Source organism: Nesoenas mayeri, assembly GCF_963082525.1.
Source record: "Nesoenas mayeri genome assembly, chromosome: 4".
Taxonomy (NCBI): Eukaryota; Metazoa; Chordata; class Aves; order Columbiformes; family Columbidae; genus Nesoenas; species Nesoenas mayeri.
Genome location: NC_137540.1, coordinates 53,218,929 through 53,245,503, shown reverse-complemented (window position 1 = coordinate 53,245,503; position 26,575 = coordinate 53,218,929). Strand labels below are relative to the sequence as shown.

The 26,575-nt window shown below is 42.9% G+C and overlaps 1 protein-coding gene across 1 annotated transcript in view; it reads left to right on the top strand.

Annotated features, from left to right (window-relative positions):
* The window catches only part of N4BP2 (NEDD4 binding protein 2), a 34,944-nt gene extending 33,546 nt beyond the window's left edge, over nucleotides 1-1,398 (top strand). Inside the window, exon 18 of the mRNA XM_080344285.1 lies at nucleotides 525-1,398. Within this exon, the coding sequence (XP_080200411.1) occupies nucleotides 525-570 (46 nt within the window). The 3' untranslated portion in view covers nucleotides 571-1,398. The remainder of the gene's footprint in view (nucleotides 1-524) is intronic.
* The last annotated feature ends 25,177 nt before the right edge of the window (nucleotides 1,399-26,575 follow it).

Genomic DNA, 26,575 nt, shown 5'->3' with positions numbered 1-26,575 from the left:
TGGCTTTTTACCGGTCTCCAATACCTGCTTTAGCGCTTGGCTTATGTGGGACAGCAGTTTAGCCAGTCCAGGCTGGCATCCGTGTGTTCGCTGCTTTTCTTTACAGGAGTCTATGAAGGTGGTTGTGAAGGTCGGACTCAGAAATAGCAAAGATTTCATTTCCCATTTCCTTCTTACTTTCTATGGAAGACAAGGGCGAACATCTGTTCTGAAAGAAGAGGGAATGAAATGGGAGGAGGAAGAGAGGAGCAGAATGAATATAGCCAAGCATATTGGGCAGCTTTTTTTTTTTTTAACCTTCTTCTTAGTTCATGCTGTTTCCAGCTCTTCACCTCTCCAGATCCTGTAAAATCCTCCTTCCTTGTCATATCCAGAGGACATGGTGGTGATTTCCTGACCCTCACGTGCACACATACTTGACTGAGAACCTTATCACTTTCTGTATGTTTGATGAGGGCTGAAGGAGATGGCATTGCACAATAGCTTTCATGTTCAAGCTTCATTTTTTTTCCCTCGTTCCACAGGTTCACAGAAATAAAACCAGGCTGCCTGAAAGTCATGCTGAATTGAAGGGTTGTCGAGAAGAGGAATATGGAAACTGAGGTGTCAGGTGACAACTGAAAACGTTTTGGACAACTGCAATAGTATTTTGTAATCCATTTTAAAGGACAATATTTTATTAGAAATGGTCTCAATTTACAAGTGGTTTTATCAGTTTATTTCCAAGAAAATTTTTGTGTGGAATGGATCATTTTTTTTTTTAACCTGCAAAAAGAAGACACCTACAGGATCTGAAGTCTCAGAAATGCAGATGAAGAATTCTGCTAAGCAGTATATGATTTCTAAAAGGAGCTTAAGGTACAATTTTTAAATATAAGTGTCTCCTCAGCATACCCAGTTTATGTCTTTTGACCCTCACACATTTTAATTGTTGTGGGTTCTGTGCTTTTAGAACATGTTACCTTGTACAGAGTTATTTTGTCATTCAGAACTTTGTGCTAAACCCTACAGGAGAGCACAGGAGAGGTGGGAACTGGGCAACTACCTGATACTTCAAATCCAGTTACAGCTGAGTGCTGCTAAATATTTCCAGGTTTCTTCAGAAGTCTGATGTCTTTTTAGTGGTTATTTTGTGATGGGTTAACCAGTTTGTTCTTACTCCATTCAAAATTTATGTCCATATTGATGGAAGTTGCATATAAAGGACTGTGCATGAAGACCAGCTGTGTGTTCGGTAATTCTGCAGACTTCCTGTGATCTATTAAAGGCAAAATTACTATGCTGTAGTTCAATCTCTAGTAACACATATCCAAGACTGTTATGTTGCAGGAGGTGCCCTTTTTTCAACATCGACTTGACTAAAGGTGTTCCTTCCTTTATAGCTCTTTAAATGGAGCAAATTAAGTACTATTTCACGTTACAGGTGTCTAATAGTGAGGTGTCTTCATTCTGTGTATATTGTACTCAGTGATTTCCTTGCAGAGAATATGATTGCCTGTGAGACATTTTAAATCTATTTTAACATCAAAGTGAATGCTAATACTACAGTAGTAATTGCCTAACTGGAATGTCTGGGAGTACAAAAGTTATTCTGTTGGTGGTGGTGTTGCATCAGCATTGAGAAACATCTGTGTAAAAATACAAAATGACAACAAACCAACCCCCTCAATTAAATATAAACATCTGAACTTTGGTAAGTGTTTCCAGTAAGCAATCAGAACATTTTTAAATAGAAATATCTTCTAGAATTCTTTACTACTTTTATTTACATCTTTGCCTCTTGAAAGGCATGGTTTTTTTCGTGAGGCTTTTTCAGAACATGTATGAGTTGTGTATTAGGAATAATATTGATAGGTTAAGGAGTAATGGGACGTTTTTTTCATTTTAAACCATTTTTGCAGTTAAGGAGCCATATGCACATACAATTTGTGTATGAATCCATACGTTTGTGCAAGTTCTGCCATTTGTGTGCATGGGTAGTAATAAGCAAGGAACTTCTGTGAGAAAAGCTGTGCACAGAAATAGGTTTCACTTGAAAATGTATCTGTGTAAGCTGCTGACAAACTGAAAGACATGATGTTTCCTGAGTATCCATATTGACTGTAATATATACATAGTGAATGTAGTGTACGGTAGACTTAAAAGTGAGTTTGTCATGCTTCAACAGATACAATAATCTTTTCATGGTGATTTCTGGTAGAAAAAGAGATTGAATAATACTTAATGAAAGGGACTCTTGTTGGAATAATAGACTGTCATAGTAAGTTTTATATTTTTTTTGGGTACTTAGTTAATCTGAATTGTGTCACTTCTCTTTGTCTTTCTCCCTGGGCTGCTCTGGTAACCAGTGGGTGAAATACGGAAGATCTCTGCTCCCCAAACAGCACCAGCACTGCACAGTGTCCTGTGTGGTGAAGCTCATGCTCTGTCCTCTGCTGACAGTGCCTAAAATGGACCGAGATGTCATTTAGGCATTTGGACTTGTGACAGCACTTCAGACTGTCAGCTGTCCAGGGTTGCAGATGCTAGAATTCCCTCAGTGGAGCTACGATCTTTCTTTTGGACCAAGGAACTTGCTCCTGCTCCTGAGCAGGTTTTCCTTAGTTATCACAAATGGAGGTGCAGCTCTTCAAAGTGTAGTCCCTGATGGTTGGCCCAGGAAAGGTCCCAGTGTCTGCTCAGAAGAGTTGTGTGTTGAGCTGCTGGATGTCCAAGCCCTACACTGATGTGCTGGTAAACGGAGAAGTGCCAACACTTCTGGTTGTTTTGGGAGGGAGCCTGATTTGCTCAGTGTGTTCACACCATTCCTGACATGGACAAAGGCAGCTTAGATTTCAGTTCAAAAGACATGCAGAAAAAGTTGTTGTCTTGCCCATCTGTTCGTCATAATCTAGTTGTTGACAAGTTTACCCTGGAGATGAGAAACGCAGCTTTTTGCCTTCTTACAGCTTAGCAAGAAGGTGAGGATTGTGCTTGACTCTTGCTTCCCCAGAAAATGCCCTCATCAGTGTGCTCAGGGGTATTCTTGAAGTCACCATTTCCTAAACCTCTTCCAAAATTGCCACTGCAACCTAAAAATGCAAGATCAGGGGGACAAAAAAAGATTAAAGAAAAAAAAAGTGCATAAACAGCACCTGGAAGGAGGCTAGGACTCTTCAGAAAAGAAATTCTTCCCACTGAGCTTCAATGTTGTCCCATATCACTTTTTCATCTCTTAGTCCTATTTGGATAAATGCATACAAGATGTTCAGGGCAAAACCTCAGCTCCATCCCTTACTAGGAGAGTTTTTGTCCAGTCTGTCAAAGTCAGCAGAGGAGTATGTAGCTTAAGAGCCATCTGGAGTGTTCTTTCTCCCTCTCTCCATTGTCCTTTTGGGTAGACGTTCAGCTTCACTAAGGTACTCGGAACACCCTGTCTGGTTATAGGTTGATCATTTGCCTAGTGTAAGTTAGTTTGATTACAGGCTGAACTTTGATGAAATATGAGGTTTTGAAATCACAACATGGGCAGAACTGATCTTGCCTTTACTCAAGTTAGCGACAGAGCCTCCGTCAGCTTCAGCAACTCCGGGTGAGGCATTGCAGCTCCAGCTCACAGAGAATACGAGCTCAGCCTTTTTCTTTCATAGGAGCTTAAGCATGTGCTGAGAAGCTGTGCTGAGTTGGGTACAGAATGGAGCAGAAGATCAGTGCACAGAAGTAGATTTTAATTAGTAAGGATCTCCATGCCTTCAGCTGCTTGCCAAACTGTCCAGAAAAAAAACACTGGACGTATTGTATTTCTTTGACTGTTTTTATAACATATAGTGGGATTAATTATATAAAATATAACTGTTTCAAAATGGTATTTCAAAGTAGGTTACATTTTTGAACTTCCAGCTTTCCTGATGTCTTTTGCAGTTACGTCAATGAGAATCCTGACGTATTCTGTAAATTCTGTATCATCTTATACTTTGAATTAAAGTAGCACTTAGCAGTATTGCCACCAGCACTCTAAAATAATGTGCGACTGTTAAAATACCTATTTTGTGTACCACTTTTTATTCTATTCTTCAACAGCATGTGGTTGTGATGACTGGTAGCCTTTAATATGTGACTTTGGGTTTCTTGTTTACAAAACATTTAACCCAATTTAGAATTTAGGAAAATTATATCTTTTTAAAATAAAAAAATGAATGCTTGTGCTGGCATTGATGAGTAATCTTACAGTAAAAAAAAAATAAGCCCCAGAGGTGCAATGACACAAGTTGTTCTCCTAAGTAATGTGTTTAAAAATATATTTCAGTTGGTTGTGAAAGTAGTAGGGCAAAAGTGATATTTAAAAAAATACTTCAAAATACCTTGATAATACTTCAATGACTTTGGCTTTTGCTTTTAATAGGATGTGATACAATTTTATTTAAACAATGTTTTTGTAGGCCTGTTGAAGGACACTTCAGGCAAAGTTTAACTGGCATTTTTTTGGTGGCTGTTGGAAAACATTGTGATTTGGGAATCCCCATTTAAAAAATGTCCAGATGCTCTAGTCATAACCTAGAACATTTGGGACATCACTGTTGTGAATATGTACAATGTCAGGGAAGATCTTTACATGCTTAACAGAACATGTATTCTAGAAGGTTTTACTTGAGGAGGCGAAATGGAACCGAATTGTTATTTAATGTTGCCACAAAATGTGGTGGGTGGACAAGAGAATAATTTTGTTGTTGGTAATAGCAAAGAAGGATCATCATAAATGTAATATGAGAAATTATACATAGACTTGACATTACTGATGCTTATGTCTTCAGATGCAGTTCACATTTCCAGAATAACATTGCCCTCTTTGCAGAGCTGAGTAGAGGACAGAGCATGAACACTGTAACAAAGAAGAGTTCATTGACGTACAACAATTCCCAAGTATCGTGTTCTCTTAAAAAACAAACCACAAACCCAGCCAAAGCTCAAGTGTTCATGCTATTTCAGCTAAATAAACTGTGCAGAGGATTACATGATTATATGTGAATATGCATGTGAAAAGACTTAGTATTGCAGCTACCCATTGTAAAATCTGTTAGGACCAGTACATTGGAAAGATATCAATGTCTATTTTTAAATTAAAATAAGAAATGATTTTTTTATTTGTATAAAGTTGTAATTTTGCTGTTAACTATAATTTTTTTTACTGAAATACAGTTTTGTAATTTGCATTTAGAATTTCTAATGTGAAAAGGAATTTATGAAATCTAGTTTAATAAAGGATTTTTGCCACAATTACAGCCTTCTGTCTTTCCTTGGAAGACTGCATTTCAGCTTGTATCAGATTTTGTCAAATACTAGTCTTGGAGTTATGCATGAAAGCCTCTTGCCTTGACTTCAGGTTACCATCTGTAGAGAGATGAAGCAACCATCTGCAGGCGTAAAAAGGAACAGATTTGTGGCCTGATTTTAAGTGTTACGAGTGGGAGCTGAATGCTCACATTACTGAAAATGAGGGTCATGATTTCAGATTTTTTTTTTTTGGCCTGAAGAAATGCTGTTCAGGCCTTACTTATTTTGTGGGAGAGTGGCAGTGGTGTATGTCAAGGGGAGGAGCAGGTATAACCACTGTAAAGACGAGAGTTTGGGGAGGGATAGATTGTTCTGCATAGACCTCATTTATTGAGACCGTTTAGGTCCAGGGCAGAGACAGGTTGGATCCTGAGCAAGCACAATCACCGTATCACTGTGGATTCAGAGCTAGTAAGCCTGGCTTTTCCCAAGCCTGCTCTCTGCAGGTCAAGTGCAGATATTCCTGTGCCATATTCCTGGAAGTGTGGAAAGACACCTGAGAGCAAAGTGCTGGCTGGAGTCCAGGATGTTTTATTATTAGCTCAGGTTGAGGACAGCTGGCTTTGACCCAGTGAACTCCTGCAGTCACTCCTATGACTTCATTGCCTTGTAGCTTGGATAGACTGCCGAACCAAGCCAGGTTTGTGCATTTGCACCGCGAAGCCCTGACTAATAAGCTGTTCAAGAGAGCAGGGAAAACAGGTTTTGGGAATACATGAAAACTTGGCAGATGCTGGCTTAGATCTGACCTGGCTGATTCTGAGCCACAGCTACTAGACCACAGAGTTAGTGAATGTCTGGTTAGTTGTGTGCTCCTGACAGGGACCTCCTGCTCTGGCAGGGTGGGGATTAGTCTCTCAGATTGGCATGTTTTTAAGTGGAGGTACTGCTAATGACTTGCCTTCTCTCAACATGGAAACCCAGCTTATCTCCTGCCCTGGCTAAAACAGCCCATCCTGATTCACCAGCTTCTGTTTCAGTTCATTCCCTTATTTCCTCTGTGTGCTGGGTTGGAAGGGACCTTAAAGGCCATCTAATTCCAGCTGCCCGCCATGGGCAGGGACACCTTCCACCAGACCAGATTGCTCAGAGCCCCATCCAGCTTGGCCTTGAACACTTGCAGGGATGGGGCATCCACAGCTTCTCTGGGAGCCTGTTCCAGTGCCTCACTGCCCACATAGTCTGTCCTTACTTATGGAAATGGTTTGAACTTTGAGGCTGACAACTGAAGTGTGGTAAAAATCAAAATTTTGCTTGAGGCAAACAGAAATTTTTAGCTCAAATCATTGAAGTGTAATTAAATGTTGTGTCTGCTGGTGGAATGCATCGGGTAGTTCGACAATAGGTGGTGCCCTTGCCAATGGCATAGAGTGATGGTGGCAGCAGCTTTTACTGTGCTCTTGCTGGAGCTGTTGTTTCTCTGTGTGACATGCGCTAAAGGATGTTGTTACACATCACGTGCTGTTCGTTTGTTCCTCAGAAGGAGAATACTGTATTCAGAGTATTGTTTTGGTGACCTTTTTCTCTTCTTTACAGATGGGTGGAGTAGAGTTTGTTTTCAAAATATACTTGCTGCTCTGTGCTTAAAGATGGGTAAGACAAGTTCATTTTTGCAGTCAGATTGAAGATGATAACGTTGGGGTTTCTCCTTTAGCTACCTTGTGTTTTTTGTAGGTTAGTTGTCTGGATGCTTGGACAAATCGATCTGTTCGGAGACCGGCACATAGACATCGTGCAGCTTGCTGAAGCCCCGTGCTACTGTGCGTGTTGCTGGTGGCAAATACTCTCATTTAAAATGCTCATGGGGAAGGATGCTTCTTGATGTTGCTTGATTTTCTGCATCACGGAGCCTGACTGGGCTAGCAATGGCTTCTCATTAGTAGCCATCATTCATTCTGTTGGGAAGGTCAGGAGATAAAGTTCCCTTTTTCCTATAGCCTGAGTGGCTTCTGCATGGCATGGAGCTGGGACGTGCTGTCTTTTGAGGATTAGCTCAGAGAGCCTTTCCTGTAAACAGGGCCTGTGTTTGTCTCAAGTGACATTTGGGAGTTTCGGAGGATCCAGGAGTCTTTATCACCCTGTGGGGCCAGTCTGCCCCATGTCCCTGAGTGCTGGGGAGCCCTTGGGATGCTGAATCAGGTCTGCAGCCTTTCTCTCCCGCAACTCAGTGGAAAGTACATCAGGGGGATGGTCAGAGAACCTACGAGGCGTGGAGATACCCTGTAAGCTGCAAGAATCTTGAGGGGAAGATCTCTGGAGGCATGTGGATGGGCCACGTCTGAGGGAGCAGGTTGCCAGGTGCAGGCACAGCCCCTGAAAGCGCTGTGGGGAAGGCTGGCTACTGGATCCAAACCAGTGCTAAGAGGCTGTTGTGGTGAAGAAGAGAGACCTAGTATAGCGTGAGAGGCTTAATGCAGGAGGATGGATAGTGGCATGGAGTAGGGGCATACCAGTGGAGTAAGAACATGGCCAATGCCAGAAGGGATCTGCAAAAGCTGGTGGAATGGTGGTGTGTGGTGAGTGGGCAGTGCAGAGGTGTCCGGGAGACCCTGTGGTGCAGCAGGACCATGTAGTAAAGTACCATGCGTGGATGGGGCACTACTGTGGGGGTAGCTCATTTCCTCCAGCTCCAGCAGAGCAGTGCTGGTATATCCAAATCAGCATCTCAAAGCAGACTGTCACAGGGATGCACCGTTCAGAGGTCTTGCTGAATTAAATGTAGTAAATAGGACTCAACATCCTGCAAGTGACTTGTTTTGTACCATGTTCAGGTTTGGGGTTTTCTTTTAGCTTTATTCATATATCTTTCATATTTCAACAATGCTACAGATCTTTGTCTTGACTGAAACAAAACCTATGTTGCACACTTTGGGGGTGGGGAGGCGTTGCAGTTTTGGTAGCTTTTTGACGAATAAATGGAGCTTTTGGCATCCATTCCACGATGGACATTTAGGCAATCTCTGCTACTTCAGGATTTGAAAAAGGCAGCTATGTATCCCCAGTGACACCGGAGGTCCCTATGGCCTGAGACCCTTGTGCTGTCTCATGCTCTGTGATCTTTAGCTCAAGCTGCAGAAACAAAAAGGACTGAGAGGGAGCACGAGATAAAAGCCACCATCTTGCTTTCCTCCCTATTGTCGTAAGCTGTTTTGTGTCCTCTGTCATGGTGTTATGTCTAAAACTAGATTTGTGTACTTCTTGTGAGTATTAAATATTTTTTAATATGGCTCAGGAGACATCTTACCTGACTTTGGGATCCCTACATAATAGTAAAAATATTGAATGTTGATACAGTTCCTCTGTATGATCAGGATGTGATATCTGTCACTTTGGGCAGGACATTTAACTGTGGCAGTGCTGCTATGCCGATTGCTCTTTCTACAAGTTTGGTAAGCAACTGTATGGATCATTATTATTTTTGTGTTATCTTGAGAAACAGGACCCTCCTTCTGATTGTACACACTGGATGGGAAAGCAAGCAATGAAATTTAATCAATTTGGTCTGCAAATCGAGGAATGGTGGTCCTGTCAAGTCGGGCTGTGGGAGCTCTGCATAATATTTCTTGCTGTATGTCAGCACACTCATAAGGTATTGCCTTGGATCCCCTTCCCTAAGGAAGGGTAAAAGTAGGCTTCCTCACCTGTGTGTGTCCTTCTTGCCTTTCCAGATTATCCCCTTTTTCTGTCTTGCGGTGCCATATAGGTAAGCTGTGGGTGACTGGGACCTTCGGCTTTTCAGCGTTTATCCAGATAGCCATGTAACTACCTGAAGGGAAGTTATAGCCAGGTGGGGATTGGTCTCTTCTCCCAGGCAGTCAGCAATAGGACAAGGGGGCATGAGCTTAAACTCTGCCAGGGGAAATTTAGGCTGGATATTAGAAAGAAATTCTTTACAGAGAGAGTGGTCAGGCATTGGAACAGCCTGTCCAGGGAGGTGGCGGACTCGCCGTCCCTGGAGGTTTTTAAACTAAGATTGGACATGGCACTTAGTGCCATGATCTAGTCAATGGACTGGAGTTGGACCAAGGGTTGGACTCGATGATCTCTGAGGTCTTTTCCAACCCAGTCGGTTCTGTGATTCTGTAAAGCGGCTATCTTGATATACCACAGAAGGAAGAGAACGTCCCTGGAGGGACGATGGACCCTGGCTTCCCCCAGAGAGTCCTTTGGGAGCAATTCAGGGCACCCATGTCAGGCTTCTGTTCTGAGCCCTCTCCTGAGGAAACATGTCTGTCTTCATGGACGAGAAAGAAGAAACTGGCTGGTGAAGTGGGGAGCCTGAGACTTCCCGGTATGATTATCCCCATCTCTTCCTTCAAAACAGCAGGAAGTGGGAAAAGGACATTGAAGATAAAAACAGCTGCTGCCTCCATCTTGCTGACTTTCCCAAGGGAAACTCCAATGGCTTCTGACTTTGCTGGGGCAGGAGGCCTAGTTTGTGCTGGCATTTCCTTTCCTGACAAGGCCAACACAGAGACTGCAGAAATAACAAGAAATGGCAGCGCAGGTGGCAGGGCAGGAGCATCTCGAGACAGGAGCACCCAGTCCCGCGGGGGTGCCCGGGGCAGCTGTGTGCTTGGTGTTAACGTTCACGGTGGTTCCCCCGGGCCCGGAGCCAAGCTGCCCTCAGCTGCGGTTTTCCTGGGGCACGGTGCTGCCGCTGCTGCACCCGGGGCTGCTGGGGAGTCAGGGAAGGGGGAGCCCCACACGGGCAGGCCGTGGGGAGGACATGAAGGGGGAGCCCGAGGTGGCCAGACTACGGGGCCTGGCCTGGGGCTGCCAGACAGGTCTGAGGAGAAGTGCTGCTTCTGCCGGAACTTGCTCGCAGTGACAGAGCTCAGCTCTTCGCCCTTCGGGGCAGAATGAAAGGAGGAACCAGGGTTTCCTCAGCACTTCTGGCCTCTGTCAACACAGATAGCAGCATGGAAGCACCTCAGCTGCCCCAGCCTTGGACAAGGGCGGGGAGTGGGTGCGGCAAGCTGACCTGGCCCTGAAGCCATGGAGTAGCCTCAGGTTGGGTGAAATTTCACAGAGAAAACCACTGGAGCCCCCTCCATGGTTTCATCTGAGCCACTGGGATTATTTTTGCAATAAATCCAGATGGAGGAAGGAAGTGTTAATGTCCCTGGGGTGAGAGAAAATTGCAAAAGTCAGACAGTTTGCAGAAACAGATGTGGGCTCGCACGTTACGTGTGTGGAAGCGTTTGCTGGGAGGAGAGGGCTGCCCCTCAGACCCCGGGACTGCCGAGGGGGGCCTGCCCACCCTGCCCGCCCTGCCCGCCCTGCCTGCCCTGCCCACCCTGCCTGCCCTGCCCGCCCTGCCTGGGCCCTCCTCTGCCCGCCCTGCAGCCCTGGCCGCTGCCCCCGCCACCGGCAGCCACCTTCCCAAGGCACTTGTGCCCTCTCCCCGCCAGCTCCGGGGCTGCACAGCCACTCTGTGCCCCTCGGGCCTGCAAATGTATCCCAAGAGCCCCAGCAAAAACCGACAAACCAAACCGAACAAAATAAACAAACAAAAACACCCCAAAACAATAACAACAACAACAAAAATCTAACCAAACAACCAAAAAACAAAACCAAAAAAACCCACCCCAATACACCAAATGAAAACCAAACCAGCAGGCAAACACAGAAGAAATCTTGTTCCCCGAATAGGGCAGATGGGCATTTTGGGAATTAGTACCTGATTCGGGGAAGATGGAATTTGTTCTCAGTGAGTGATGTGACTGCTTTTGTGCCAGGCTGTCTCAGAACGAGAGATGGGGGAATTAAGTGACCCCAGCGCAGCTCCTGAGCACGCTGCCCTTCCAAGAAAGGGGAAGTAGGCTTTCATATTTCATACTGGAGGAAAGCACTTCCCATGCGTTGTCCGGAGCGCCCGTTCTGCACTGGCGTCATGGGAGGAATTGTGCTAGGAAGTCGGCACATGAGTTCCTGCTTATTAGATACCAAGAAAAAAAAAAAAATATGTAAACGTTAGTTTTGTAACACAGCACACATTGCTGACAAGACAGTCTCAGGAGGAATATCCCAGAGAAAAAGCTCATCAGTATTCTGTACACTGGGGGGAAAGATGCAAAAGCAGTGAAGAGTAGCTGTGTAGCTGAGGCTGCAGAAGGCTGTGGTCTCAGAAAGTAGAAAAATCTCTGGCTGCTTTGGCTGCACAAGCATATGGGTTTAATCTATGGAATATGGCTGTATCAGTCCTGAAAAGAGGCTGGGTAAATGTAGATGCCCACACCCCAGTGTTAGTCCCAAACCCAAGTTTGATCATTTGCACAACTCAAGGTTCTCTGGTTTGGGCTTGGGAGGTCTGTGCTGCCCAGTTGTGCCCAGGTCTGAGCCACTCAGTGCCTTGCACCCATCTCAGCATGGTTTGCATCTAGAAACTGGGTGGTGTGGGGCCAAACCTGCTCGGGCAGGTGTAGCTGGAGGGCTGCCCTGTGGCCACCCGAGCCACAGGGCAAGCGTGTCACTGAAGATAGCTTCATTTCCACATTGAAGGGAGGACAGACCTGGTTTTGCAGGACAGGTGGAGGTGCTCCTTGGCCAACTCTACCTGCTAGGTATGCTGGTGGTACCGTGCTGTGTCTGCTCCACGCCGCCGCTCTGCCTCCTGACAGCCCTTCCATGGCCATGCCAGGTGTGGGATGGTGACCAGCAGAGGAGTGGGCCAGAGCTGGTACCTGGCTGCCATGGAGCCCATGCCTGTGACAGTGGGGACCTGCAGCTGTGGCCCTGGCTCCGCACTAACAGCACAACACCTCTCCCTCTGCACCAGAGCTGTGTTGGCCTCTTTGCCATTGTCTCAGGGAAGAGGCGATGCCTGGAGAAGGGGCTCAAGAGCTGAGTTGAGGGTTGAACTTTGTAACTTGCTCTGTAACTCAGGAGGGAGACAGGAGTGTTCATTGTGGGGGGGTAGCATTTCAGACATGCTCCTGCATTTAGGATTCTCTGTCAGGCACACTCCAGCCTCAGTGTGCTGGAGGGCTTTGACTCACCCTCTGAAGACCTCTAGTCCTCCCACATGATGTGTCAGAAACCTGTCATACGCTAGGTTTTGGATTCTGTTTTACCACTGCACGCCTCAGTTTGTGCCACTGCAATACCAAAACTGAGGGGTGTCTAACCACTGTGTTAGCTTGCTGAGGAGCCAGAGCCTAAATTAATCAAGGCGAAGCTATTAATAGTGCGAGAATTTTTCCAAAATCCTTGTAGGAACTGCTTGTGAAACTGCGTTTTCATTTCCCCTTTCAGATTTAGTTACATGACAATGAATTATGCTGCAGAAGTTGTGTCTCCTTCAGAGACTTTAGCAATGCCCTCTGCGGCGCTGTGAGGAAGCCTCCCTCTCTCTGAGGTATCTGTTCCTGGGAAGGAAGCTGAAATGGGTCTGGGCAACCTACTTGCTTTCACCTGTACTGCCCAGGAACGGAGGGAAAGCAAATGGCCACATCTGTTTTCCCAACACACAGCTGGCATCTGGACCACATATATTTTTCCTACTTCCCTTTGCAAATGGTAAAAGAAACAAATTTGGCTCTTTTTTAACCAAACAGGCACACCATTTGTGTGTTGTTTATATCTCTGGTGCAGTGCCTAGACATAAGCAACAATGAACTTTATTTTGTATAATATAATGGGCAGCTAGGACAGGAGAAAGGCCTGTAGGACTAAATACAACAGGTATCAGGAGCATCATGGTTTACTTCCTGAATGTGGCATATACCACGCTATTTGAGGCAGACCAAAATCAGAGCTGAATGAATCTGAGAACAAAAAGGAAATCAGGCAGGGGGGACAGGAATAGCTTCCTTCCTTGATCTCAAACCCCTTCCTAGCATCAGCAGCCTGCTGGTTTCTCCAACTGAGGCAGAAAACAGTGGATTAAGAGGAAAAAACGACATTTCATTGTAAACTGGCCCATGTCTTTACATGACAAAACCCTGGATAATGTTATTTTACATAATTGATCATAAACCCTTTGTTGAGTTTTAAGACTTCGTTTTTTGCTGTCAACTTACTTTTAAATGCAAAACTAATTTGCAACCCTCCACTCCACCCCTATATTTTCCGCAACTAAGTGTTTGTTTCTGAAAGTCCCAGATAATGACTCATACTGAGTTTAAAAAAAAAGGAGAAGCAACGTATTTTTTAATGTATTAACAATATTCTCTCACAGCCAGATGTTCCCCTTCATTGCACAGCATAAAGAGGTGAAAAGGAGCAGAAAAACTGCAGTAAGAGAGAAAAAAAAAAAAGCAAGGGTCAAGAGAAACATGTCAGTTGCAATATTGCTCCTAACTTTGGAATTGCCTACATGTTGTGCAGAAAGCGTGGAGCTGAGACTCTCTTTCCAGGTCACTAGGAAATGAAGTCACGGAGCAAGTGCATGAAGCATGTACATCCCTAAGAAAAAACAAAAACACACACAGAAACACACAAAAAAAGGAATGGAAGAAGCAAAAATAAATTTGACATTCAACTATTTTTGGGGAGTTATTGGGTCAAGATGCTCCAGGAAGCACAGTGGAGGGAAATGGATGGAAATCAAGACATTAGAACACTTTTCTTATTCTACAGTCTTGGGGTTTTTTTGCTGAGCTCACTCAATTCAAGAAGTAGTTTATGAAGTATTTTACAGATGGATGCGCTCTTTACCCAAAATGCAAACTGTTTAGCCAGCTGGCCCCACATCTGGATTAGTCTGCAGCACAAACCAGAAAAGAGTAGTTGCATTTTTAAACAACTGCTATCTGTAGCAGACCTAAAATGGGTGATGGTCACCAAAGACATTTATATCAAAATAATTTGCAAATGGTATTTATTTTCCTACTTCTGACAAGCCACAGCATTCTGGTGGAAACATTTCAGAATGTTTAGGTGTCTGATTTTCTTTATCACAATCACAATGGAAACTTATTGCCTGATTGCACGCACTGGTATTGGGAAACGCAAACCTGGTTAAAAACAGAATAGGTATTCAATGTGAAAATTCAGTAACACAAGTTCTCACATAAACTGATAATGTGCTGAAGCCCCTTACCCAAAATCTTGCCTCAATCTAAGGGGTAGAGATAGTGTTCTAAAACTGAATTCTGTGAGCCACCCTTCCTTACCTTCATCCCTGCCGATAATTAACTGAATTTGTTTCATTTCATAGGGAAAAGAAATTAATTGATTCTGCAACTGAACTGTGCAGCGCTGTTCTGCAAGCTTCCTACCGGCAGGTTTACAGTGTGTTTACACAGGTTATGTTATTTCAGCAGCTATTTGTATTTTTGGCACAAACTGCCTTTCATCCACATGTAAATTATCTTTTTGTTTCCTTTTTGCTTTATCTTGTAATTTATTTTGTTGTTTTAAAATCACTCTTGGAAGCGGCATGACTTCATCTTGGGATGCGTTGCCCTGTCATAGTGTTAATGTGGACAAATGCATTAGCTGTCTTCAGAGAGTTCCCATTCTGCAAGAAACACGAAATGCATGGTGTTAGATCTGGATCAGGCAGCTTGTTCCTACCGCTTCGTGGATAGAGATGGTCTGAAATGGCTTCACTGAGCCCTAATTATTTTCTGGAAATAACTTTGTTCCAGTTCTCTGACTCCAGGGCCGGTTTTGAGGCTGCTGAGGAACCCACTGCTCATGCCTCTGATGGAGGAGCAGCGAGCCCACTGTGCTGGCCATCGGGGACCCTCGCGTTGGGCTCTGAGGTGGCTCTCCTGCCATGTCTGGGCTCTTGGGCTCCTTCAGGAGTATGGGACAGGGGTGTCCTCCCTGCCGTCTGATTGCCTGGTCGTCCAAAGTGGACAGCCTCCTGTGCTCCCAGCTCCTGGAGTATGGACCATAGAGCTGGCACTTGAAATCCTGAAACTATCATCAGAGCTTTACTTTCAGTTGTGGTAGGAGAACTGGAAGTGATGAGAGTGCAGTCAGCTCAAGGCGTCTATGCTGGGAAAGGTGGGAGTCTCTGTGCCTGGGGTCCGTCCTCCTGCTCAGCCCTCTTGTGCTGGCAGAAGAGAGAAAGTGTATGCTAGTGAAATGATGCTGGTCAATCCTAACTAGTACTGTGAGGAATCTTCATTGAATTAAGACAAACTCGAGCTTGAATCAGCTCAAAAGTGCCTGCACAAGTTCAATTAAATGTGTATTTTTTTTTTTTTTTAATTTTTTTTTAAGGCAGGGCTGTATTCCAGCTCCCATAAAAAATATCCCAAGTCTCATTCATGGTACTGGAGAAGGAATCACACGTTGCGCTGCCGAGGAGTTGCTGATCTGCCCCTTTTCCCCTGGCACATCCAGGGGCTGTGGGGCTGTGCTGTGCCGTTAGGCACCGGTGCTGAGAGGAGGCGGCGGCAGGAGCAACAGCGAGCTAAGAGAAAGCTTTCTACAGCCTGGAGGTTCTGGCCCCCTCCCCCATCTTCTAGGTTTTTACATCTGCTCCCCTAGTCACCAAAGAGAGAAAGACTTAAACACTCATGTACCAACCCACAACAAACCCCACACAGGCAGAGCTGCGGAGCTCTCCGCAGGAAGCTGACTTACCCTAAACCGCTCCGCTGTTTCTCATCACACTACATCTGGGTCTGCTGTCACTGCTGCCTCCGGATGGGCTAGACCCAGTTGCCAGGACTAATTTAGCTTGTGTGTGCAGCAGTCTCTGGTTACCTCTTGAGGTTATTGGTTTTTTTTTCCTCTCAATAATATAATAGTTCTAATCTGCTAAAAAAGAAGTCCATCTGAAAAAGCCAAGAACACAGAATGCTACTCTTCTTTTTTCTTCCCCTATCTCGTCTAGAATAGTTGACTTCCGTGACCTTTATTTTCAACAGTCATTGTCAGCTTCCTGCGTCTGGTGAGTTCTTTGCATTTTCTTTTTTTTTTTTTTTTGGATAAAAGTCTTAATGTGAATTGATATTCTGAATCAAATTCAGTATCTTTAGTTTTACTTTTATTAAGTTTGTGAAACTGATTCACCTAATCAGTGTTACTTTTAATACTATCTGTCAAATACTCAGTATTGTGACGTCCTGTTAAACACCGGTCTAATCTGCCCCTGGTCCTGTATCTTCTGGACTTTCATTTGTTCAGAGGTTGTTTCCATTTCAGCATAAAAAGGTCATGTATAAAAGTAGAAAGAGAGGTGTGATGGACCGTGCCATGCCAGTATTTTCCACATTAACTGATGTAAGAAAAAAGAGAGAAAATGGAATTACTCTAAAAATGGTGAGTCAGATTCTGATCACCTCTGCTGTTGTATGAACTATGAACCCAGGAGAGACAGGCATGTGTAAACCTGCAGCATCTTAAAGGATGGCTTTCTTCCCCATTTGTGAAGTACATCATGGTTATGAGAAGACTATTCTGTTTCATCTTAAATGTTCTGAAGCAAATTTAGGTGAAGATTTTATTGTGAGAATTTGAGAAAGGTGAAATTTGGGTTCTTCGGACCGAAGTGAGATTCAAAGTATTTTTAATTTGCGAACAGATCTGTCACTGGCTCTGGCTGCAGGGGCTGCCTGGCCCTGCTGGGTCTAACAAGCGCCTCTGCTGCCTTCTGAGATGGAAGGGCTACGTTTGCCATCTAAATGGCGGTGGCTGGAACTCTCTGCTTTCATCTCACACCCATGGGCTCTTCTCTGCTTTCTGAGCCATCCGTGGCACGATCATGGTGCAGGTCCCCTTAGAGAGCAGTATGCCTATGTGCACATCTGTGCACACCGATTGCTAGATTCTGCCTACAAAACCCGCATGTTACGATGCTCTGGTGTTGGTGGGGTGGTCTTATCACATTGTCAGTTAGAGGCAGTTAAAGTAAAAGGTGAATGAGGAGGGAGCACACAGAGCCTGGAACCGTTCTTCTGACACAGGTCCCTGCAAAAATTCTGGATGTGGCTTTAAGATTTTCCAACTTCTTCTTTCAGCTGTGTTTCCACCTCTGAATGGGGTGCAAGTGGGGCTGTGGAATCTGGAGGAGACCAGCTTTAACGCGGGATTTATCCTGAAGAAAACACTTGCAGAGGAAAAAGGTAAGATAAATTAGATTAGATAGTTGTTAGCAAGCAGATCTGTCAGTGCTTTTTTGATGTGATTATACGCCGGCCTGCTGTTCCCGCCAGAATAAGGCGGGATTGTGCATTTCGTTGTGCTTCTTTGTATTTTATGTTTCTAAACCCCACCATTTAGACCAGTGCGTGTTTATTAATGTTCCAGTAGAACAGACCATACACATATACTTACTTGACTTTAGAATGTGGTTTAATGTAATTTTTCAAAGACAGCTCTGAGGATGTATCACACAAGTGAAGTCCAATTTACCAGAGATGGTGTGTACAGTCTAGATGTGAATACCATGTTTGAGACTTGTGCAGTAACCACAGTGTAGAAAAGCCCCATGTGCACTTGCTTCTTGTTAAGCTAAGAAAGTAGGCCTGGTCGGGCATAATACCAAGCTAGGTTAGGTGCTACAAGCCAGGAAAAACAGTAGTTCTGTATTTATAGAGAATCTGCGTTTTCATAAGTAATCTGTACTTGCTATCTAAATTCCGGAGCAAAGAGTGAAAATGTTAGAAATTGACTTGATTCTCATGTATAGCAAGACAAAAACTCATAGTCCATTGGGAGGGCAAAGTGGCTGTAAATTACTATCATTTAAACCCATCTTATGGGAATTTAACTGTGCCGAAGCAGAGTGAGATGGCTTCATCGAAGATAAGCATGAGACCTCACATGATTGCCTACATCAGAGGACAGTCCCTGTGTCTACATGCAGCACAGTAAAAACATGAGGTTGGAGCTATAGTTCCAGAAAGTTACTAAAATTACTTTTTCCAGCCCAGTGACCGGCTTTCTCAAGAAAATGTTTATATGTAGAAGCTTAACAGATTCTGGCTCAAATGCTCCATTGGGAGTGTGAATTTGGGGATGAAATGAAAGCACTCTGCCTGCTGCGTAAATCCAGCAACTCAGAGACGGATGCTAAAGTTGCACTGGCTAGCAACAGCTGCCAGTGATATCGGGGAGGCAATCTCCTGTACAGCGAGGGGCAAGCCATATAAGTCTTGCAGATATAAGTGGACACTTTGCACTACACCAGAGCACACAGGAAATGAACAGAAATTGCGGCGGCGGTCTTGGCAGGCTGCACCTCTGGCCTGTCTCGTAGAGCAGCGGGGCTGCATCAGCGGAAGGTCCCGAGGAACTTTTCTTGGTGACGCTTTCTGTTAACCAGCCGGGAGGACACCAGGCAGGGAGATGAAATTCCGCTGTTTTGCCTCTTGCTTTTGCTGTGCAGCTCTAGATGCATCTCAGCAGCGAGGTTCGAGCTTTAAATTAAAAGGATTTTTACCAAAAAGTGCCTCTTCTCTCTAAAAAAAACCCCTCAGTTTTCTTCATAAAATGTTGGCACTGTGCTTCTATAGCTTTAATTAAGAAACTGTTGAATGTTACTGAATGCACCATTCAAGTGATTAATTTGATTTGGCATTGGCCATACAATGAAAAATAGTAGGATTTTTAATAATGCTTTTGATTATGGTTAGAAAAGAAATAAAAGAAGTAACTGTGAAACTTGCCTTTTCATACTTTTTCAAAGTCTTACTGTGACATTTCAGGCATCACGTTACACAGGTTAACATCGTTTCCAAATTAGGTTCTTGATTTTGACTAACAGTGTGTGGTTTTATTAAATCACCAGTTTTCAAATGTTTCCATGCTATGAGCACAGTTTAAAAAATGTCTTGGGATAATCCCAGTGTAGTAATTAAGAAAGGTAGTTGTCTGTAGCTGTGTCAAGCCCACTATTAAAGCATTACTGCTTTAAAATACTGAACAGGATCACAGAAATACAACAAAGCGATGTAATAACAAAATTTGTGGGTTGTAGCCTACCATTAGCTCTTCTCCACAAAACCAAATCGTTTCATAAGAGCTTCGCCAAATTTAGTTGTGCTTCAATTCTTATGTCAGTGAAGAACTGGAAAACCTTCCTAATCCACCAAAAGCGTCAGTCTGCAGTGGAAGGGGAGACATTTGGGGCCAGCAAAACCTGTTTAATACAGCAATGAGTGTGAACACTGGAAGTCACGAGTACAAAACATTGGTGTATCGGGTCTAAAATGAGCAGCTGTCAAAGTAGCAGGGAGCAGCAGTCCCAGTGGTCACATTCTGCTGGAGGCTGTGCTGGCAGGTTGCCGTCGCTGCTGGGGTGGCAACTGGAGGGCAGCTGGCAACACGCTCTGACCACTCACTGCCTGCGTGTGTTCCTCGCAGAGCGGCTATGGGGGTATTTGCTTGTTCCTGGCCTTGCTCCTGGCTGTGCCCTGTGTTTTGTGCAGATTCTTCGATCTTTCCCACCCTGCACAATCACTTGCTGCTGACTCGGTGTCGTATTTCTTTTGCACAAGGAATTGCTTTTGGTAACAGAGCCAAAGAGAAGTGTAAATTCCTACAGGATGTTGTGCATGCTGAACTTGGCATGCTTTGTCTTTACCTGATGAAATGTCTGAACTCACTGGAAACCACAAGAGGATTCTGCTATGGTTTGGGGGTTTCCCCAGTGGGGGGCCTTGGTGACCTGTCACATAGGAAAGACCCAGCATGTGCCAGAAAGGGAACTAACACCTGTCCTGGCAGAAGATGGCACGAAGGGCTATGGTTATGTACCATGCACGATGCCGCTTGTCACACACAAGTGTGAGTGTGGAGTACCAGTCTCCATTACTGACACTCCTGGTTTCAGGCTTTTGTACCATCTGGTGGTATCTCTTTTCCACGTGAGTGACAGGGAGGTGCTTTTGAAGGTTATCTTGCCTTATGTCAACATACAGACGAGATGGGCTCTCCTGATATAAAAGTGTGGGATCAAGACCCCTACATAGTCAGGGATCTGTTTTGGTCATCTCCTGTGCACATAGTCATTGAAAGAAAATCTCTCACTCTAGCAAGAAAGCTATTCCTTCCTTTTGCTGATAGGCATGCAGGTGGACACAGTTTGCAGCTTGCCTTCTTTTATTTTTTTCCCCATTAAATGACTGTTCTTAAAAGCTGGTAAAGTCTTTAGAGTTCCAAGTTATTGAATTAATGACATACTGAATTATCTATTAACTTCCTCTCATCATCTGTGTGCTTGTGTTTTTTTCATTACAAAAATATATTATAAAATATCTGTCTTTAAAGTCTCTCATGTAATTTCTTTTGTTTCCATCAATTTAAATGCAGGATTTTAAATTCATGCATCTTTCAGTGGAGTTTTAATTCTGGATGAAAAGCCATTGGGGGAAATATCTCTGAGTTTGAATCAAGTCCACCAGGATTCAAAAATACAGCATGGGAAATATTCTCATAATGTTAAACCATAGCTCTCCTAAAATATCTCTCTTTTCATATGTATGTTCATTTTCATGCAAAATATGTAAAAAACAAGAAAATCAAGGAAATCTTTAAATGCTTCCCTCTGAAAAACAGGAACTCTGCATTAAGATTTACTGTGGCGTGGGGATTTGTATGGTCTTCAAACCAGCCGAAAGCCAAATAGATGTCAGCTTTAAGTACCTGAAATGGCTTCTCAAAATACTGAAGTGAAGAATGAGTGAGAAGGATTTGTATATTACTTTTGGTAGTAAAGAGTAGAGGCTTTTCTCCTCTTAACCTATTCCGTGTGACCCAGTCCTGTCTGCAGTATTATATGTTTTATATAAAAGCATCAAAAAATTAAGGTTATACCGGAATTGGAGAAAAGTAAAGGAAATCAGGCACTGAAATATATATTCTGCTCTGACATATGGCTGGTGTAAGATAAAAATCAATGTAAAATCTGAACTACCAGGTGTAATTTGTGATAATTCCAGAAAAAAAAAATGACAGCATGTTCATTTGAAATTGAGCATTAATCATAACGATGTATAGGATGTATGCAATTTGATGTAGGCAAGTAGGCATGCCCCTTTATGGTGTTTAATCTAATTTACTATGATGAGGGAACTATAGGGAGACTATGTAGTGAGAAAAAAAATGTTATTCCCTGTCCTGTAAATACATATTAACTCTTATTTTATCCTTGTGCCAGGCACAGTGCTTGAATACCGAATTGTGGAATAGATTGTGGAAGGCAACTCCTTTCTTAATTTATAGTACAAATCAAAAGGATAAAGACCTTAAATCCACAAATGCAGGAAATGTTATGATAATTGTATGTTTTGTACCGCACTTTCTACTTGTGAGCTGGTTGAAATTATTTCCAAGCAAGCCCTCCAGACTTTTAACATTTTAATATACATGTGTGCACACAAAATTTAAAAGTGAATTTTAAAAGATGGCAGTTTCCCTCTGGCTGAAATACAGACTATGATTTTAAACAGTCTAATATATACAGAGATAAGGAAAAGCTTCTTGTTGCTGGCAATTCAAAGAGGAAAAGCTAAAATTGTCAGCCAGTTTCTCAGTGTTATAAAATAAATAACTGACCAAATTATTGTTGCTTCCTTAGCTAGCTTTGCTCATTACCTCAAGAAGTTTAGCATTCATCACAGCACAACCGAATGGTTGCATGCAGTAAATATGTGTTCTTCCCAATTAAAAAAAAAGATCAATGTGTTTTAGCAAGAAGTCATTATTGTGGATTGTTTGATCAACTGAAACATCATTATTTGTTGCTCAAAACACCTATACATTCAACACATTTTCTTCTTATCACAAAATATGCAAAAATAACCTTCCATCAAACATTGGATAATTCTGTTCTAACTAATATTTTCCTCCTCCTAATTTACCTCCCACTGAAATAAAACTTATGCAAATACATAATTTAACTAACATGGAGAACCTCCTTCTCCTCCCCATGAGATTAGGGGGAGAAGATCTGGGCTTGAGAGTCTCCTTATTTTGTGGTAGGCATTTTATAAAACTTAATAGACAACTGAAAGGTACCTTGGAGATCTTGCGAGTGATCCATGGTGGGCAGCAGAGAAACGGTAGGACAATTTTTTTAAAGACCTTTTAACATTGGGGAGGGCATCATATCACCTGTATCGTTCATACATGAGCTTTTAGCTATACTGTTAATATTGGTTACTCAGTAGTGCTTAAGGGACCCAGTGAAGAAGATGAGTGCTGCACAGGCGAGGGAGAGGAGCGCGGTCCTACCCCCATTAGAGCCCAAACACCCGCAGCCAGCCCTCTCTGCTGCGAGGGGAAGCCCTTTTGCCCTCAAATGCAAGTGTGTATGTGCAGTTGCCAGGTTTTTAGTTTTAATATTTTAGCATGTTACACAGCTGCAGGATTTAATATAAATCCATGCATATCCGTAACAACAAATCATTGTAACATGTAAAGAACTGCTGCATACGTAGTAGAAATGTAATTGTTTACAGTGTGTTACTATGCAATTTCTTTATATGTATGTGTAAGACTCTATTATCTATCAGTTATACTCTTAGGTTATTGCAAATCCAGATTTAGCACAGCAGTCATTTCTGCTCATGTATATGCAAATACATGTGTGTACCTATATGTAGAAATAAAGTAATTTAAAGATCGTGGTCATTTCCATAATGCATTCATTCTTTGATGCAAAATACGTATGCAGGTTTTCAAATGATGGTAAGATATATCACACTGAATATGCATCTGTTTTGTATAGCAATCTGTAGCAAACTGTTCTGCAAATGAACGAGTATCCACATATGTATATATACACGTGTCTATATATATGTATATAGACATAGGAACACATGCATGTACATATGCATCTCATATTTTTGTACATGGATGGATAGATTCATTGTTGAAATAGTTACATTTTGAAATATATGCTGATTTATTGTTGATATTTTTGTGTATATGTGTACGCATATACACTTCTGTGCATCCAGTCTAGCAATTCTGCAAGAAATTACAAATGCATATTTAAAACTAACAGATATTAGTTGCGTATGAAAGAGAAATGGATACTTCACAATTATTAAGCCTGGATCAGCAGATGGTAAAAAATCCCAAAACAGAAATAGGGAAAGGGCTAGGCTTTCTGGGAAGAAAACACGATAAGTGTTGACGGTTGCAAATAAATGAATACTTCACATTTTGTCAGCCAAAAAAAAAATTTGGGGAGAATTTTAAGGGTTAAACCTGTAAAAAAAAATCTACAAAAATATGTTGTAAGTGCCTTTTTGATTAGTCTCAAACTTCAAAAAAGGTGAACTGTATTAAAAGAGGATGTGGCATGAAAAATTTGAAGTGGTTTGGGGCCCAAAGCTGCGAACATTTCCACATGTGAATAATTGTACACACATAGTAGTCTCATTGAAGTCAATGACTTAAATATCATACATTTTATAATACCAGACCTTCTGTTTGGCTACAAGGCAGTTGGACTTGGGTGGAAATTTCTTTTTAACTGAGAGTCCATTCTGATAGCGTGACTTTTCACGGGCACGTGTGTAGCGCTACAGTCAGCGCATAGTGCTTTATCCATGTTCATCTGCAAGCATATCTATATCCCCATCTGGATCCGAAAGTAGCTCTAAGTCAGTGGTGAATACATATATACATATATGTACATATGTGTGTGTGTACAAAAACACTGGCTATGAGTAAATGCAGATGGACAGATGGTTGGCAAATGTCTGTGCTCGAGCATACACACGTATGACACTTGCGCACCAGCTGCTCCATGTACAGCTGTATCTGTGGTGAGACTCCAGAAGCATTTCTTCTCTGTTTAAGAGCAGAGAGGACAAAAGATCCCAGGGAAGGGTGGGAAAGGCAGGTGACATACGCAGTGTCTTGCAGAAGGGGAACGCTCGGTAAGCGCAAGGGCACGTGCCGCAGTTCGAATACGACATGCCGTTCCACTTCTGCTGACTTTGGAGGGGGTTGGATCTGAGTGAGAACAGCACATGAGCTGGTCCACTGTGAAGAGTTTACTTTCCTACACCTGATTTACCTGCATTTTAATTTGGAAAGAATGCAACGTTTATACTGAAAATAGGTTACTTTTGAAAATGCCCCGTAGTGCTATGAACGCCACATAATCCATAATTTACAATGTTGTGCCATAAACACGTGGAGGAAAATTACTTCAGACTCATGGCTTGAATTTTGAAGCAGGTACTTAGTACTGCCAAATTCAATTGACTTCTATTGAATTTAAGATCTCGGATCAGTACGTGAGAGCCTTACAGACTTTTTGTTAATTTTGGAGTGGTTCTAATAATTTGTGTTCATGTTTAATTTGTAAGTAGCTGGAGTGAGGTGTGATTAGTCACAGCTAAAGGGTTCTTGAAGATAGAATACATATTTATTTTGTCTAGTTGGGTAACTAAAATGAGAGTTAAAGTCTTTCTCAGTGACCATAGTAAATTCAGTAGAGGTTTACACATGTCATTATCCGTTGCTTATATATATTAATTAGAAGTAATATTACTAAAGTAATGAACTAGCAATTTTAATTTAATATATCTCATTATACAGCTTTATATATATGTGCAGTGTGTAAGTATGTGTGTAAATATGTAAATTTTCTTATATGGAAAGCTTTCTTTACTAGGACTTAATGTCTGATTTCGTCTTCTAAACAATATTGGTCTGTATTTGTCATTATTTTATAGCAAGATTCCCCAGTCTCAAGAGGAGAGAATTTCCTTTAAATCTGATGACTTGAGTTCCCTTGCTAGGAATAAAGTTGGCAAATTCAGGTGCTGTCTTGATCCAGTAGTGACTTTTTGCAAAGGCTGTTAAGAAAGTGGTTGTCCATTTTCTTTATATTTCATAAATTGAGAGGTTTTTTTTAAAGTTTTGTATTTTTCAAAACAAAGCGCTGAAATTTGAAAACAGGAACAGGATTTCAGTTTTGTGAATACGAGAGTGAAAGAACGATTTCTAAGTTCTTCTGTCTGAATTTTTTTTAATTCTGGAAGAAGATTGTTTTTGAAATGACAAGACATCTTGGCTTTGAAAATGTGGGTTCATTGCATGTTATTTGCTCTTCTAACTTCAGGGAGCCATTGCAAGTATGCTTGTACTTAAGGATAAAATGTCTGTATAAAAGCTCTCAACAAAGCTTCTAGGCATCCTCTCAGTTCTTTAAAATATAAGAACACATTGAGAGAAAGCCATCAGTGTCATCAATATAGCAGACAGCTGAAACATTCTGCCAGTGAAATAACCTGCTCTCAAAGGATAAAGATGCCAGAGAATAACGATGTCCCCTGTGGTAGCCTGCTTGGAAAGTGAATGAGTTGAATGCAGATTTTTTTGTTGGAGCAGTTTGGGGAAAAGATGCAGCACCTTGCACAGGTAGGGGCTGTGAGCCAGTTCTTCATGGCAGAGCTACCACCACTGAATGCCGCTGCGGACTGAAGCGCTGACACTGCCTGAGGTGGAGGGAGGCTGTTTCCTAGACTGGCAAGACCAGGGCCACGCAGTGCTATAGATTAAAATTATCTTAAAACGAGTTTACAAACCAGGAGGTGACTAACGCAAATGTCACAGCATCAGCTTAATGAATGCACGACAGAAAACTTCTCAGCAAGGGCCGTTCTCTCGCAGACCAGCTGCTGTCTCCAGACGGGCTGCAGCCCATGTGTTAGTTTTCAGTAGCCCTGTGCTGTGGCAGCAAAGGCCTGTGCAACAGTCTGGATCTGGGCACCCAGGCTGGATCTGCAATGGCCACGGTGTCTCGATTACAGGGGCCAGTCATCTCCCTGCTGCATCTTCTGGATGCTGCCCCTAACCAGGCAACAGCACCTCTGCCCTGTCTTGGTTTCCTGCCAGCCCTCCTCTTCCTCCTCCTCCTCCTCCTCCCTCTCCTTTTCCTCTCAGGAGCTGTTCTCAGGCCCCGACCGTGCCCTGCAGCACCTGCTGCACCCATGGAGGTGAAGGTGTGGAGCTGTGCCTTGTTCTGGTCAGTAAGGGTAGTCTCCATGTCTCCTTCCTCTCCTCGAGAGGCTCTAAGAGCTGCAAGGAGAGTTTTTATGTATCTGTGGTGCAGTTAGAAGGAGCAGCCATTATAATCAACATGATAGACAAGAATTGTAGACAATGTTTTGCAAACCCAACCTCTGCATGAGGTGGAACTCACAGGAATAATGTGGGCAGTCAAGTACAATATGTGCATCCAAGCCTTGCACAGCAAGTGGAAGTCTCCCCAGTGGTTTTAAACTTTTTTTATTAGTATAAATATTTTTATTTCCTTGCAACATCAGGTCTCTTCAAGAGCTACTGTACACAGTGCTCAAAGTGAAAAATTAGCCTGCTCTTATCCTGATAT